Here is a 16363-nt window from a genome sequence, read left to right as displayed (position 1 = left end):
TTTTTCTCTTACTGGATTTATTAAAATTGTTTGCTTTTACTATAATCTGTTATTTTATTTTTCTTACTTTCCTGATCTTAAAATTTCTTGACACACTTTACAATATACAATATTGGATCGGTCATATCCTCAGTTTTCCCTCCAGTGGGTTGTTTCTATCTTTAACTTGGATGATGTACTTACTTAGTTTAGGCGGGATTTAATAATCCAAGGTACACACGTTAATCTAGACAAACCCATACATCACTGAAGTACCACTGATTAAGTATACGTGTACCTTAAAATCTATCCATGTATTGTAAAAAAAAAAAATGACATCAGAATGAACTTCCTTCCCACTCACATGACATGTCCCTTTTCCGGGGAGATCCCATAGGTATATACGAGTATGTACGCAGTACAAATAAATCCAATACCCAGCGGTGGTCTATCTCAACCGAGTCTCGAGTCTCCTAGACAATAATCATTATCATCTGTAAGGACTGGAAAGACGGATTTTTTAACTCGGAGACCCTTGCGGTGTTCCATAGTTCACCAACCCCACGTGATATCGGGCGTCGTCATATAAATAGCTGAGACACTTGCTTTTCTGTTTCCTTTTCATATAATAAAAAAGATATTATAATTCGATTTTTTTTTTTTTAAAAAAAAAAAAATAGAAATCAAAGCAAAAGAATACCCTGCTGATGGTATTAGAAATAACCCAAGACAGTGAGAGTGACATGCATTGGTATGTCCTTCGCTGCAAAGTTTCACTCCGCTGAAGTCCCAGTAAACAGTTCGTCGTATGATTCTAGAATGCTACATACAGCCCTGGGAAGAACGGCAAAACCAGCGAGCCAGGCCAACGAACGCGTCAGCACCACAGGCCACGAATCAAAAAATTGGAGCTTTGTTTCGGGTATGCCAAGCAGGGCTTCCAGACCGGGGCTCCGTTCGGATGGCGGTGATATAAAAGTTCAATGATTCAGGGAGTACGTTGCCTTTTGCCGGTTGCTGATGGATGGTATTCCGGTCGGCCATTCCGGACGCGTCGCAGGCCGGATCTACAAGAACCATAATGCTGGGATTGGAAATGTTCATCCTTCAATGCTCGCAACGGCCTCAAGAAGCGCCTCGTTCGCGGTCTAGAATGGCCTAAAAAGTTTATCGGAATGCGAGTGGAGCCAGTGGGGGTCCGTCATTCAACCTGACAGCTGATTTGGCCTGCAGCAGTGCAACGGTCGACTTAATTCTTGATCTTTCATATAATTCCACCCCGTTCTAGCTCATCCTTCGACTAGTATACAAAACGGGGTGCGGAGACGGCGTCAGGATTGAAGGATGCGCGTTGGAACGGGCGGCGGTAGCATTCCCTTCCCTGGTCCCTTCTCCCCTCTTACCCCCAGTAAGGGCTGTCTCCTTCAATCGCTCCTTGCGCTTTCCTGACCAGTATTTCCCCTTTCGGAGCAAGCGGAAGTATCTTCAATTGGTACCTTGACCCAACGCCTAGATAGGGCTTTCTTGGTGTATTCAGGTCGAGTGCTTCCCGAACCAACCCGCGGGAGCTGGGCCACCGTTCGGCTATCGGTTACATGTCAAGTTGACCACTTCGCTCTGTGCTGGCATTGTAACTCTCTGCAAGAACCGGAATATGCTGACATTGTAGTACGGTATTGCGGACAATGACTGCTCAATTTGTCCGAAGGTAAGCCTTGGTGCGGAAAATGGAGTTTGGTCGGTATATTTTTCCAAGGATGCGAATGTATATAGTAACATTACGATCGGACCCTGGGCTCAACTACCGCGAGCTTCCAACGAAAGTTTGCTCTATGAAGAGCCATGACAAGAGGATCTTTTCCTTTTAACTATAGGATTCGATAAAACCTGGATCTTGTTAGGGTGGTGTCCGGCAGGAAATCCGAAAAAGATACGAACGCTTCTGCCGGCAGAGCGGGCCGCTCTGCCTGAGGCACTGTCAGATGTCAGCCTCAGGCAGCAGCCGCGGTCCATGGCTCGTCATCCATCTCATGTCACTTCACTCCATGCCTCTTTCATCCTTTTTTTTTCTTTCCCTCCTCCAGTCACTATCTGATCCCGCTCGATTGGAATTCACTTGAAGAGTTGACAATGAGGATTTTGGAATAGCTTTCCTGCGATCTGACTACCACCGAGATGCGCTACCTCTTTCTCATCGTTCTGGTGGCTTTGGCCGCTCTGACAACCGCCGTCCCCGCAGGCTCCAGTATCACTCCACCACCGCCGATTGAGCCCGTCCAGCTACTATCCCCACAGTCGTCCGATCTCAGGCGGCCATGGACTCGAGCAAGAGACTGGATAATTGAGACCATCTGGGGCCTTCCAAAACCAACCTCTTATCGGCTCCCTTTCAAGGACCTTTCGCACGACCACTCTCCGCCGTCTCGGGTTCAGGCGCGGTACGGCAGCGATGTGGTTTTGCGATTCCGCTTGCGCAATGATAAAGAAGCCGAAGCCTTAGAGCAGGCGACAGAGATTCTCTTTCTGGATGTCTGGGCTTCCACCTCCGACTTTGTTGATGTTCGACTAGCCGAAGAAGTCGTAAGTCTTAATTGCTTTCTCCGTTCTCCTATGCAGGGCCGATCCCTTCCTAACGTTCTTCCCATAGATTCCTTCGTTATTGGGCTTACTGCCAGACTCCCTTCGCACCGCGTATGCCCCTCTCATTGACAACCTACCGGAGCTGATATATACTACCTATCCAACTCGACGACCCATAGGACTAGAGGGCCAGCTGGGATTCCGGCCTTCCGTCCGACAGTCGGCTCAGCTCGGGGACCTCTTTTTCCAAGATTATCAACCACTTTCCGTCATTGTCCCGTGGATGCGCCTGATGGCCTCTATGTTCCCATCCCATGTCCGCATGATCAACGTGGGGATTTCATACGAAGGCCGAGAGATCCCTGCACTCCGACTCGGTGCTGGAAGCCACAGAGCACAGTCAGCCCCTCGCCGGACCATTGTCATGGTCGGGGGCAGCCACGCGCGAGAATGGATCAGCACCTCCACCGTGACCTACGTCGCTTCGAATCTGATCACCAATTTCGGCAAATCCCAAGCGGTAACCCGCCTGCTGGAAGACTTTGACGTCATCCTCGTACCGACCATCAACCCAGACGGATACGTATACACCTGGGAAGTCGACCGCCTATGGCGCAAAAACAGACAACGTACCAGTCTCCGCTTTTGCCCGGGAATTGACTTGGACCGATCCTGGAGTTTCGAATGGGACGGCGAGAGAACACGCTCAAATCCCTGCTCCGAGAACTACGCAGGCGACGAGCCATTCGAAGGACTAGAAGCCGCGCAATTCGCACAATGGGCCCTCAACGAGACCCAAAACAACAACGCCGACATCGTAGGCTTCCTCGACCTCCACTCATACTCCCAACAAGTCCTCTACCCCTTCTCTTTCTCCTGCTCGTCAGTACCACCCACTCTCGAAACCCTCGAAGAGCTAGGCATGGGCTTCGCCAAAGTGATCCGCCAGACCACGCACGAGATCTACGACGTCACCTCCGCCTGCGAAGGAACCGTGACCGCCACGGACAAAGCCTCCGCAAAGACCTTCTTCCCCATCAGCGGGACCTCGGGCGGCAGTGCCCTGGACTGGTTCTACCACCAACTCCACGCCAGCTTCGCATACCAAATCAAGCTGCGCGACCGCGGAAGCTACGGCTTCCTCATCCCGTCCGAGTACATCGTGCCCACAGGAAAAGAGATCTACAACGTTGTCCTGAAACTGGGCGAGTTCCTCGTCAAAGAAACCGCCTCCCCAGCCACCAAAGCAGACATAAACTGGGACGCCGACCTCCTTGTCCACGATGACTCGACGAGAGCAAGCCCCCCGGAGAGTGTCTCTGATTCTCGCCCCGAAGTAAACATAGATTCAACATCAACTGTGAAAACCCCCCCAATCCCCTTCCCCGAAGACACGCTGGATAATGAATGGGTGCCGTTCGATCTCGATGGGGACGAGGACGAGGAGGAACAGAATTGGGAGCTCCGACGACGACGACGGAGGTAGAAGATTTCTTTTTGCCTTGGGTATAGCTTTGCAACAGGACCGATTGCTCTTTTGATTATTATTGGTGTCGATTTTCCCCCATTCTTCTTCTTTTTCCTTTCTTACACTATAATTGTGGATATCTGAGATGAGGCTATGATTAATGAACAAGACTTCTATAGTGGTTGTTGAAGATTTACAGAGCTCTACATAGTGCTTTAGTTATATGTCAATTCTATTATATTTACCCGATGAAGGCTGTAAATACTATTCATAAATCCCAACCAATAACCAGTCATACAGTCACTACAACATCAAATAGACAATGCAAGTCTACAGGTATTCTACCAGCTAACCTCAACCAGAAACACTAACATATGATCGGAGTCTTCATTATCTCATAGCATAGTAATAACCATGAACATAAATACATACGACAAAAGGTCCTCTAGAAGAGCCAGGACACAAAGTTCCTGTAGAACCAGCTTCCAGTGCCACGCTGTTCATCCAGAACAGCCTTCCGGGCCAAGTACTCTTGTTCCTCGCGATCGATGATGTCTTTGCCCGTCCAGAGATCGGCCTCCTCGGGCTTCACACCCTTGGCACCGGTGAAGATCTTGTAGCCGAAGATCAGAATCAAGTAGAGGGGGATGCCTAGATAGGCCGTGATGAATTTCTTGTAGTTGAAGTTGCCCCACTTAGGGTTGTGGGTGAAGACGTCGTAACTCTTCGTCAGGGCGATGAGGATGCAGAATGCGAGGGCGATGTAAGCGCCCGTCTTGCCAAAGGGAGACTTGTAGGCTAGCTCGTGCTCGGGGACATTCTGGGCCTTGCGGGCGTTGATGAAGTGGATGTGCGTGACCAGCAAGGAGATCCAGGCCAGGAGACCGAAGATGGTCACGAGGTCGACGAAGTAGCCGAAGACGGTCTTGGAGTCGCTGGAAACGTTCATGTAAGCAAGGCAGGCAATCAGGGCACACAGGATCAAGGCGTAGACGGGGACACCACGCTTGTCGGTGCGCGATAGGAACTTTGGTGCTTTGCCTTCCCGAGACAGACCGTAAATGGTTCGGGTCGCGATATACAAATCGGAGTTGGATGCGGAGAAGACGAACAACAGAATGCATGCATTCAGGATGTGGGGAAGAACCGGGATACCGGCAAGCACCACCGCCACCACGAAGGGCGATGCAGCAGCGGAGCTGGACTGCTTCGTGGCAAAGATGAGTTCATCTGAGTTGTAGGGGACGAGGGTACCGACGAGCAAGACGCTGGTCACGTAAAAGACGACAATTCGATAGAAGGTAAGCTTGATCGCGCGGGGGATGGTTCGGCGGGGATTCTGAGCCTCTCCGACAGTTACACCGATCAACTCCGTACCCAGATAGGCGAACGTTGCCGAAACCATAGTCGACCAGAACGCGAAGAAGCGTCCGGCATCTCCATCAGCGATATACGTATTGAAGGCACCTGGGCTCTTCCAGTAGCGAAATCCTTTCCGGTCGTGATCGGGGCCGCCTCCCAGCATCAAAATGAAAGAGAGCAAGATGATACCGAGGATGACTATCACCTTGAAAGAGGACAGCCAAAACTCGAATTCGCCGAAAAACTTGACGCCGAAGTAATTAATGGAAACAATGATGACAAGGAACACTGTAATCCAAACACCTGCGTTCACTCTTTCTGTCGGTATCCAATATTGTATGACCATCGCGCCAGCTGTTAGCTGGTTCGGTGTGAGAATAATATATTTAAACCAGTATCTTTCGGGGAAAGCATTCGTCAGTTACCACAACCCCTAGGGTATAACAGAATTACTTACGTCCATCCCAGAGCAAAGCCAAGGGCCGGGTCACAGAATCGAACAGCGTAGCCAGTAAAACCAGAAGACAAGGGTAGCCAGGAGGCCATTTCTCCCAGGCCGCACATGACAGTATAGACGACAAGACCGACAATGGAATAAGAGATTAAGATAGCTGCAGGCTAATCGAAAGTTAGAGAGCCATTTCGCTAGACGCATCAAGACGGTCGGAACTTACACCAGCCCTAAAAGTGAATCGCGCATTAGCATCCCAATTTGGCATTCTGTAGGTTCTGGAAATGACTTACTTTGCAAGAGCTTCTCCCGTTCCAATAATTAGACCGGTACCGATAGCACCTCCGATGGCTGCTTTCTGTTAGCTCTTTGTGCTCAACCAGCCAATCCAAGCATGGCACCGTACCAATCATAGTAATATGACGGGCCTTGAGGTCTCGGTGGAGGTCGACATGGTGCTCTCCCGCGACGATACCCTCCTCCGCCTTGGTGATGTCGCCGGACAATTCTCTATTCATCTCCGGCGAGATGCCATCGTTCTTTTCTCCGATGAAGCCCATTGTACCAAATGCGCTCGGATGGTGGGCAGAAGTCTGCGGGGACTCAGGAACGAAACCTGCTTCACTAGCGGCAGGTACTCCCGCTACTTAAACAGAATACCGGTTCTTCTCTCACGTTGTTTGAGCCCTCTGAAAAGAGAGATAAGACCCCAAAGGGAAGGGACTGTTACAAAGCAGAGGCGAGAAGAAGCCGACGATAGAAGAGAACGAAAACAGAAAGACAGGCGGGGGGGGGAATAGGTTAAATAGTAAGATTGACCACCACGGACTGCATCGGGGTGGCCGAGGCTTTGAGGGACAGGGATTAGAATTTGGACGGCGTGAAAAACAGAGAAAAAAAAAAAAAAAAAAAGAAGATAAGCTAGAATTGTGGTTCGATGGTAGAAAGTATAATTGATATTACTGGAAGAAGAAATATTACCTACTGCATATTGCATTGCCCCATCTGAACGGTGTGCAGTCTCTCCCAAAAAGGAGATGATAGACCCAGCTTGGAAGTAAGGAATCCCCCGCATACAAGACTCGCAGGTAGTGATTGGTGTACTGGCAGTAATTTCCCGCTGTTCTTGGAGGCTCATCCAACTTTGTGGATGGAAGAGGTTAGCCTCGTCCGACTTGATCATGAAGAGCTGTTACCTGATTCAGTTATCCATTGGTTGGTTGGCCTGCCAAGATGGGGTCAAAAGCGGACGGTCTTGGCATCCATGACACGAGGTGCACAAGCCTCCTGACTCGAATTCTCCACACCCGGGGAAATAAAAGATTAGCCTTTTCTGTTAGTCATGGAATCGGTTGCCCCGTCCGGGGTAGATATTCTAGTCACTGCTTCTACGCATGCACACCGAGTCTCGACTTCGGGTGTCTTATACGATCCGAATTTTTCTTCTGATTGTAGGGTGTTTGGGTCTCTAGATTTAACACATCACTCGCAATATTTTGAGGTCGTCACTAGTGCATATATTAAAAGATTTATAGTTGTGAGATACTGATAAAGAATAAAGACTAAAATAACAATTAAAAACAAGCCGCCAAGATACTGAGGCAAAGATAGAGCCCCGTGTATATTGCGTGAGTGTAAGATTCACCTCATCGATACTACCGTAGCTCTCCATATCTCCGTCTAACCAGGAACTAATACCACCGCGTGGATAAGCCGCTCTTTAGCCGAAGCAAAGCGAGCGGGTCGGAAAACAAGCAAGAAGAGGGGCCATAAACAGCATCGACCATTGGGACATTTGGTCCTTGGCACGCCTTGGCTTTCCGGTCGGTGGCTGGAATGACGCTCTTAGTTTATGACTAGGGTTGGTGAAAAAACCCACCCGAACGAATCGTAGCGATGCCAATAGTCAGTGGCGTCCAGTTTACCGCGGACAACTCAGGGTCAACAGGAGTATGGCTACCTTTTCCATGTATCAGGGAGGTACTTAGCCCAGACTCCACACACACGAGTAGAAGATGAGAAGAGAAGAAAGGTTGGGCCGCAATGGAGTTTGGTCCGCTATCAACTTAGTGGCTCGCCAAGAGCTGCTATCTCTGCGTTTATCTCTCAGGCCATGACTCGCCAATCATCATGGACTGTCGCTTATCTCTGCTTCTAGAATAGCCAAAAAAAAAAAAAAAAAAAAAAGAAAAGCCATGTGCGGGATCAACTTAAAGGAACCTTAACCAAAAGGTATTAAACTGAATACGTGATAGTCACCCGGCGCGGGCAATGTTAAAATCAACTCTGCAGAGATGTTCCCCGTTGAAGTAGGCGTACTATTCCAGAGCGTACCATCGAGGGAAGACCCTCACTATGAATCAAGACAAAAAGAAATTTACCGGCAATTTAGCTCTCCCCATCACCCGAGTGGGGTTGGCTGATTCCTTGATAGTCGACCCATACAGAAACTCACCTTCTTAGTGTTCCCTCATAGCCGAATGTGTTAGGTAACAAAAACCCCATTAACCGGCAGCTTATCTTCCCCAGAATATGCACAGCCCATGTCTCGGGGTGTCGGGGCTTGTCGCTTGTATATGTAACCCAAGAGTCTCTTTTCCTTGCCCAGGATTTCGCCAAGTGCAAAGGTCAGACCATATATATTGAGTAGTCAATGATTTGTTATCATCGTTGATATCTCTCCGCCCAATGGGATTGCTTTGCAGCGGCGGAAGGAGAGCGGGCATGGAAGCTGCATGAAACCGGAGATTATGCCAAGAGAGAGGGGTATCCAGTCTTAATATCATAGAGACTGATCTTGATACTTTTCCAATCATTCGCTAGCGAATAGTAGTAAAAGTTGAAAAAGAACTTAGAGAAGCAATATACTACATAGAAGTCAATTATTCAAGAAACTCGTATCTAGAGAATAAATACAATAAGCCCTTTATTACTTCGAGGCCCTGAGCATCAGACAGGCTAAAATAGTAGAATATCCAAGTAGATCTAAATAATTCATAACCTGTCGCTCTTTAGAAAGCTGGATCATTGTTCGTCCTCCCGAAAGGCTCACCTACTTTCTGGACAGTCCCTTTGACCGTTCAGACTCTTAAAAAGTTCAAATACAACTGCTCTATAGGGATGAGACATATGATTCTTCCATTATCCTAGGAAATGAATGGGGTTGATATGAGAGTTTTACTGATACTTTTGTTCCTGTTTCACGAATGCTTATGATTTCAAAAGAAAATATCAGAATAGATCCATTTCTATGGAGTGTGCAATGCAAAGAAAGAAAAATAGTTGTCTATTTATGGTGTATTCCTCCTTATACAGAGTCAGCTGAGATAAACAAAAAAACCTCCCCTCTCCCTTTCTCTTGGCCGCTTAACTACTATTTAACTTCAAGTCTCTTGTCCTCGTAATAATGTTACCTCCACGTGATACTCTGCATGGTCCAGTAATTCAAAGACAGCTAGCTATGATAAGCAACCTAGATAGGAGCTGTATCTCCCTTGTCCCAGGCAGAACTAGATAAATACATTGAACTTCTCAAAGAATTAGGCGATCTAAACCATACTTGAAAGATACCCCAGGACGAAAACTAGCACATACTGCTGTCGTCGGGGTGGGGACTCTGGGGAGTAATGCTCAAACTTCAGCTATAATACAGGTAAGCACTCTGCTAAGAACAAAAACAATCAAAGCACTGCCTGAATACACCTGAGCAATGGCTCTCGTACCTTTGATACAAACTAGTGCTCGAGAAGGCTCTCCGCTGTAGCTCCTAAATCGCAGAGAAACTGCGTCGTTGAGATTCGAGCTCACCCAAGTTCCAGTTTGCCGCTGGTAGTGTGTTGAATGGCTTGTTCGGATTTTCGATCTCTCCACTGAGTATGGTTGAGTTCTTTATGTCCTGTGGGAGAAGAAAACCCGCTTTGATCATGGCATCCTGTTTCTCTACCTCAGGCTGACTGACAAGGAGGCAAGGGCGCTGAAAATTCTGGAAGACCACCGCTTTCGCGGCCGTATCCGATGGTCGACCAAGACAAAGAGGGGCCCCCGGCCAGCCATCAGCTGGTGCGTACTCAGCACCCGTGTGCCACAGTAAGAACGCATTTTGAGACTTATCCTCTCTGTTCCATGTGTACCCCGTGCCTAGAACTGCAGCTCTCGTGAAAAGGGTTGAGTCCAAGTTACCCTTGATCATTCGCCATCTCCCAACGTTCGTCTGGTGACAGACCACATATACCTCTTGTCCGTCGAGGGCAGCAGAGTAATCTGCCCACCCGGTTATTGATGGATAGCCGGGTGGGCTGACTAAATCTGGGAGCGCAGGATCAGAGATTAGAGAAAGGTCGTGACTGTACCCTGCTGGGTATGGTTTAATATAGCTTGGCTGGTCATACGTGCGCGTTATGGTCCCAAGCTAGTGGCGTAAGACAAGTATAACTATGCAAGATTTAGATTGATGAACGTACCTTCCGGTTATTCAAGGCAAGCCACGCATCTCTTCCCACGGGGCTATTGGTAAGCACTCCTTTGGGAACGATGAAGGGACCATCGCTGTCACCGAACTTGACTGGCAGATATCGCATCAACGACTTTTTTGCCTTGTCAACCATCAACCGAAACAAATGCATCATGTTTGCCGGCGTCGAATCTCCCGGGCAATGTACAAACCCATGCGTTACGGTTGTAATGGCGCAGGAACCATTTTGCAGTTGAACCTTGAGTCCTAGGCACCCTGCACGAGTGTCGTGCTGCCCACCCACATCGGCACTCACACCCAGGCCAGATTCGATAGGAGTTGTTGTCAGCTGATAGCGGGCAACATCAAAGTATACGCGCAGGCCGGCCAGCTCTAAAGGCCAAATCTGAGTATACGCATGGTGCACATATTGCACATGCTTGAAAAGAACGACTATAAAACCAGCAATAAGTACCTCGACACCTACAGCCTCTGGAAACAGTTCTCGAAGGCTGTCAAGATCCGTGGGCCTCAAGAGTCGCCTTGGGTTAATGTATCGATCGAAGTGCTGATTGTATTTACCAGGGGACCTCGGAGTGAGAATCCCCGTGGGGATATACTCCCAATAATCCCAGGGATAGTAGTGTATAGGGCGCCCACCTGCGTAGACACCCTCCGAACCGGTAATAGGGGAGTCGACGAGCCAGACAGCCTCACCGAAACCGGATTCCGAGACCCATACTCTCTTCTTGGAGGATAGAGTAGGGTGGTGATTTCTGACGAAGCGTTCATTTTGCTGATCGACACTTGTGATTGATTCTGCGCGAAACGTATCCGCTTTCGACCCGTCTTTAGATGGGGAATCTACAATAGATATACCTTGATTAGCGCTAAGGAGCCATCTAGTTAACTGTGGGTCAGAGGCCAGGATATACATACATGGCACTAGCCGGATCGAAAATGGATCATCCGGAGTTTCACACGGAAAGATATCTATGTCGGTGGCTGGAACATGAGGGTATACGAACCCGTTTATTTTACGGCGTTTAGAGCCGGAGACCTCCATCAGGCCGTGATCTTGTGATACGGTGATCTTGTGTTGCTGGTAAACGAATCGGATAGCTTGGTGGGGGAATAGGTTGAACTTTCGACGACACCGACGCAAACGGGGTCGTGGGTGTCGAGTAGTGCAAACGGGAAGGTACGATCGAAAATGATGATTGATACACGTAACTCAGATGGATTGATATCATAATGACTTGATCAAAGATGAGTCCCACGTAACTCGGCGGGATTAATATCGTAATGGCTGGATCATGGATGACTGCCCACGTAACTCAGGGGGACTAATATCATGATTGCTTGACTGCAAATGACTGATTCAGGTAGCAGCATCCCACTTCCATAGCTCAGAGTGATCAATATCATAGTGACTTTGATCATAGATGACTGAGCGACCCACATGCTCAGACTGATGATGATAGGTGATAACAAGACGAGGGGAAATAGATGAGAACTTGAAGTGAGGTGAAAGCGGGAGAACACATGATTTGGCTGGGGCAAGAGACAGTGAATTGTAAGGCTTGTTCAAATTATTCAATTTATTGATTTGTCTGCTTAAGCTATTTAGATTATCGTTTGACTTGTACTGGCTTACAATAGTCAAAATAGCCGCAACGGTTGAATTGAATCGATTGCACAAATTGAATAGATTAAAAGGTTGAAAGGGGGAAGTTGGTGACTATTCAGCTACTTCTAAGGAAAAGGTATAAGTATATATACATACCTGTATTCTCTATTACGATAGAAGTCCGAAAAAAGAAGAAAAAATAGGAATATTGTGCGTTGATAATTTGGCTAGATGGTCGATTTGTGTCCGCCGTACCAGCGGCTGGCACATGGATATTTCTCCCAACAGGTAGTAGTCGCAGATTAGGATTTGTATATCAAAATTAACATAGTCGATGATACCTACACTTACACCAGATTCAACAATATATAGTCTTTGCCAAGGTTATCAATACTGTCATTGCAATTGAGAAAGAAGGCTACACCAGGCAACGAACAAACCAGAATAATACAGATATAAATTTTAGTGGCTAGGCAGGGACATATCCCTCCTTCGCAAGACTGATCTGAGCGTGATAGCGTAAGCGGCTAATTTACCAGAGGAAAAATCTCGTTTGGATTGCGAGGAGACTGGACAGGGCACAGGTCACAACGTCGAATATCAAGTGGCTGAGGCGGGTCACCAGTAGGCATTGGGAAAATAATTTCAGTCTGTGTACGTCTCGGGATCCCTCGTCGGTCATTTCTGTAAAGTTCGAGGACTCCGCTAACTGAGTTATTTGCATGCTTCGTCCACTTAACAAGAATACCGATTTTTATCGCCCTATTGCCACCAATGAGTAACCTATTCATGTCATTAAGTAGGCTATTATATGACTCGCTCCATCCAACCTCTGCGATGGGGGTGGAGAAGAGCATCTGGTTTCTTTCGAAAACCACGATATGGACCATTTGTGAATAATAGTTCTGTAGACTATAGTATTAGTAAGGGTATAATCAAGGTCACCTGCTGAACTCACTCATGCCCTGTTGTAAAAGGAGAAGGTCTATCTCTGCTGGGTTTAGAAAACCTATCGCGCTGGCGCTGGAGATTGAGGCTGAAATCTATTCAGCAATACAATTATGGGTGTATGTGGGCATAATTGTAAGTCGTAAGCAACAGCTGTCTGGAATATAAGGTTTGCAGATACAAGGAAGATCTTCCTCAACTTCCCAGAGGAAATCCTCCCACCCTGGCGGAACGTTGGTAATCACGAGCTCATGAAAGCCATTAGTCTCACGAAGAGTATTGTAAATAGTCTTCTCAAACTCTGGCTGTACTTTGAACCGATCTGCAGAGAGCACAGTCCTTGATGAGACGCTTGTGGGAGTTAAGGTAAGAGTAGGCATAGTGATAGCAAAGGGACAGAAGTGAAGGATAAGGGAAGAAAAGAATAGAGAATATGGTATTGAACTTGCGCACGGAACAAGTATATTACAACTGAGCGGCATATAGACAGCGGATTCGGAAGAACAGTTGATCAGGGCCACTTGCTCCCAGAGCACAGAATAAGTTAGTCACCTCGCCGCACTGAGCAACCCACGGAGTGAATATAAGCAACTCTCTGAACAACCTGATCGCTTATCCTAATACCTAGGCTGACTGTCTTATTTGTTCCTATGTTGCCTCTCTGTTATATAAGATTCTCCGACGCTAACTGTATTATCTACTGCTTTCTTCTGGTATTCCTACATAGGAGCGAAGGCCGGGATATAATATACTCTTATATTACTATAGTAACTTCTCTCACCTTCTCTACACTGGTCGTCGACCTAACCTTTCTTTAGCCTGTGTAAGAATTTTGAGCGCCTCGCTATCTATACGCTGTATTAATTATTATTTATTATATAATACAGCAAATATACGGCAATGATGTATGTAGCGAAGGCCCGAGATTGAAGCTGTAGAGATATCGATACTAACCTTCTGGATGGGCGGAATAGTTGACAGCTTCAGGTGCTGTTGACGCCCTCCTTAACCAAGAATCAAAAATCACTCAAAGCGGGGTACACACCATTATCCCAGGAAGAACAGTGACCGGAGATACTAGCGCAAGCTAAAGTCAACACTAAATGTGAGCTTCCTTCCAGAACCAGACGTCAACCGCCGGGCATATGCAGGATTTCAATAGTTTCTGCAAGTGCTTACCCTAAGGCTGAGCACGCTGCAGGTGCATCCCCCAGGAGCAACGCGTCGGGTAATTATTGGAGTGAAATTACAGTTGAGTCGGCCTTGAGCGGGGGCACGAACTTTTTGGCGCCAATCTTCGGGCGAAATGGAAGCCACTTGGATCTGACTTTTACGGTCGAGAGGGGGGCGCGCTGAAAGAGGGGAACTAGCAGTAGCACAAGTGTTGGTTCTGGGTTAATTTGGTAGAATGTTCTCTATGTTATCGTGGTGTGATGGTTGTATCTGAAGAAGTCGTTGTTTAGGGTTATCCATTTTTAGAACTGTTAGGTCCAATGACCCTGAATATACTCCGTACTAGGAAAATAAACGGCTAATTGATGCTATTTTCGTACCGTTGTTAGCCAATCAGACCTCGACCATATGCTGATCCTGCAAGGCTAGAGGGTGACCATCTGCAGGCGGTCGTCAAGTTGTCACAGTCGGCGCTTAAGGTTATCGTGATGGGGCCATTGGATTGGGTTCCGTTCCCTTGGAATCCAATCTGATTGCTGCAACAATTTGCTATGATTAGAACACCCAATTTAGAGGAATTTGGTGTGTTGACCCTCATGGCAAGAATACCTTCCCCTCTTTCAGTTGATTCCCATCTGGTATGATGAGAGAAAAAAAAAATATAATAATATCTGGATGGGTTTCCCCAGGCCCTCCGCCCTCTGCTCTTTTTCATCATCAGACCCTCCAGAGAATAACCTGGGGTTGTTTGTGGGTTGGAAACCACACTACTTACTCTGAACAATCTTCAATATTCTATACTCCATCTGCTCTTTGATTAGTTCTCCATCATGGGTGTGATTCGTCTACCACGCCCAACGGGTGTTTATGTGCCCACTTCTCCCATTCGCAGCCTTACGACCGATATGATCTCTAGTCCCCTTTCTCCCGACTTTACCTTTGACTCAGAGACTCTTCCTCCTTCAATTCTTCCCGCCCTCGAGTACATCTCCTACAAGCTCGAGCAGAAGATGATGCATGCCACGTTACTAGTGGGTCGTGGAAAGCCATACCCCACCGGCGAACCGTCCGATCTGATGGTAATTCCCATCGAGGACCTTGACCAACAAACATGGCGGACCGTCTACCGCGCCGTGGTCAAAGCCGGCAATAAGTTCTCCCTGGGTCAAAGCTGGACAGACGCCCTGAATCGCAGCCAATACGAGCGTCAGGCCAACGAGTACCTGGTTCAACAGTCGATCATGCAGAACGAGGTCATCTTTAGCCGAGAAGGCCTCACGTTGCTCAATGTAGACCGCATCTATACATTTAAACGTCGGCTGTGCATCCTTTCCAACCAAGGCAAAAATCCCGAAGCGTCCTGTGTCACATCCTGCGTACAGCTCCTACATCGCACCATTGGGGATTTTCAGGGCCGCCCGTTCAGTAAAGCATTCTTTCACCGCGTTTATGAACAGCTCGACGTGCGGGACGAACTCCTGACCCACATCGCCCAAACTTATAAGAAGCAGTTCGGCCAGGAAGGGATCATCTTGCCGCCACGGGCGCGGGCAGAGCACAGCAGCCGGAACTCCCCGAAGCGCACCGTGCGGGCGCGCATGGAGGCCAATCCGCCGAGATATAGGGCTGCTCCGACAAAACGGGGACCCAAGACCCCACAGTCTGCTTCGGATGTCACCCCTATTACGAGGAACGAGTGGAACATCCTTAATTCCAACCTGCAGCAGACTAAGCCGACCGTCACCAAATGGACGCCGTCGCCGACTGTTCTCGCCGCCGCTTGATCTGGGGAGTGGAGAGCCATATGCCAGTCGGCATCACATGCTTAACCCTTACTTTTCCTATCTCCAAGTCGGAAGACTGCTACTGCTTTGTTGCGGCCAGAACATTCCGAGATGGTTCGTATCCGTCCATCTGCCAAACATGCCTTGGCCGGTCCCAAGTGGATCTGGCCCAAGATATCGGCGAACCGGCCAACTCGGCCTTAGTTCCCAACGCCATAACTCAAATCTATGGGGTATGAGACTCTGAGCACTTCCAGGATACGATTCGTCGCGTCATCAGCCCGGGAGATCATCCCGCGCCTTCCAGAGTGATATCTGGAACTCGGTCCGCCTCAACATCAAAATCCATCCCCCATCCCCCCAAGGGATAGAAGAGGGGTGATGAGCAGTAAAGACTACCGAACGTTAAAACGAAATAACGTTGTATATAGGTTTAAAATCAAATTGACACATATCGAAGCACTTGTTATCACGATCTTTGCGTAGTGGAGTAGGGTTGCAACGGCATCCTCCGACTGGCGATGCCGAGAGGGGTGGC

The 16363-nt window shown here is 48.1% G+C and overlaps 4 protein-coding genes across 4 annotated transcripts; 2 read left to right on the top strand and 2 right to left on the bottom strand.

The window, feature by feature from the left end:
* Window positions 1-2154: 2154 nt before the first annotated feature.
* Window positions 2155-4258, top strand: BDV37DRAFT_290335 (M14 family metallopeptidase; the record flags this gene model as incomplete). The annotated part of the gene is made up of 2 exons (XM_032088695.1): window positions 2155-2559; window positions 2627-4258. The coding sequence occupies 2 exons, from the start codon at window positions 2155-2157 to the stop codon at window positions 4043-4045; spliced, it is 1824 nt and encodes a 607-aa protein (XP_031944947.1). The 3' UTR covers window positions 4046-4258.
* Window positions 4259-6647, bottom strand: BDV37DRAFT_5460 (dicarboxylic amino acid permease agtA). The gene is made up of 5 exons (XM_032090849.1): window positions 6247-6647; window positions 6134-6191; window positions 6064-6070; window positions 5847-6007; window positions 4259-5787 (listed from the first exon to the last, which is right to left on the bottom strand). Exons 1-5 carry the CDS (start codon window positions 6398-6400, stop codon window positions 4473-4475), a joined length of 1695 nt encoding a protein of 564 aa, XP_031944946.1. The 5' UTR covers window positions 6401-6647; the 3' UTR covers window positions 4259-4472.
* A 2959-nt stretch (window positions 6648-9606) lies between these two features.
* On the bottom strand, window positions 9607-13248 carry BDV37DRAFT_279796 (uncharacterized protein; the record flags this gene model as incomplete). Its single annotated transcript, XM_032086407.1, has 3 exons — window positions 9607-10248; window positions 10301-11154; window positions 13050-13248. 3 exons carry the CDS (start codon window positions 13246-13248, stop codon window positions 9607-9609), a joined length of 1695 nt encoding a protein of 564 aa, XP_031944945.1.
* Window positions 13249-14772: 1524 nt separating this feature from the next.
* On the top strand, window positions 14773-16028 carry BDV37DRAFT_5441 (uncharacterized protein). The gene has a single exon (XM_032090847.1). The coding sequence runs from the start codon at window positions 14872-14874 to the stop codon at window positions 15823-15825; it is 954 nt and encodes a 317-aa protein (XP_031944944.1). The 5' UTR covers window positions 14773-14871; the 3' UTR covers window positions 15826-16028.
* Window positions 16029-16363: the final 335 nt, after the last annotated feature.

Source organism: Aspergillus pseudonomiae (assembly GCF_009193645.1).
Source record: "Aspergillus pseudonomiae strain CBS 119388 unplaced genomic scaffold BDV37scaffold_10, whole genome shotgun sequence".
NCBI lineage: Eukaryota > Fungi > Ascomycota > Eurotiomycetes > Eurotiales > Aspergillaceae > Aspergillus > Aspergillus pseudonomiae.
This window is presented reverse-complemented; position numbering and strand designations above follow the sequence as displayed.

Coding starts and splice junctions, on each gene's coding strand:
- BDV37DRAFT_5460 (XM_032090849.1), bottom strand. CDS start 6,400: ATGGGCTTCATCGGAGAAAAGAACGATGGCATCTCGCCGGAGATGAAT. Junction 6,192..6,246: donor CCGTCATATTACTATGATTG/GTACGGTGCCAT, acceptor AACAGAAAGCAG/CCATCGGAGGTGCTATCGGT. Junction 5,788..5,846: donor GGCTTTGCTCTGGGATGGAC/GTAAGTAATTCT, acceptor TTTCCCCGAAAG/ATACTGGTTTAAATATATTA.
- BDV37DRAFT_5441 (XM_032090847.1), top strand. CDS start 14,872: ATGGGTGTGATTCGTCTACCACGCCCAACGGGTGTTTATGTGCCCACT.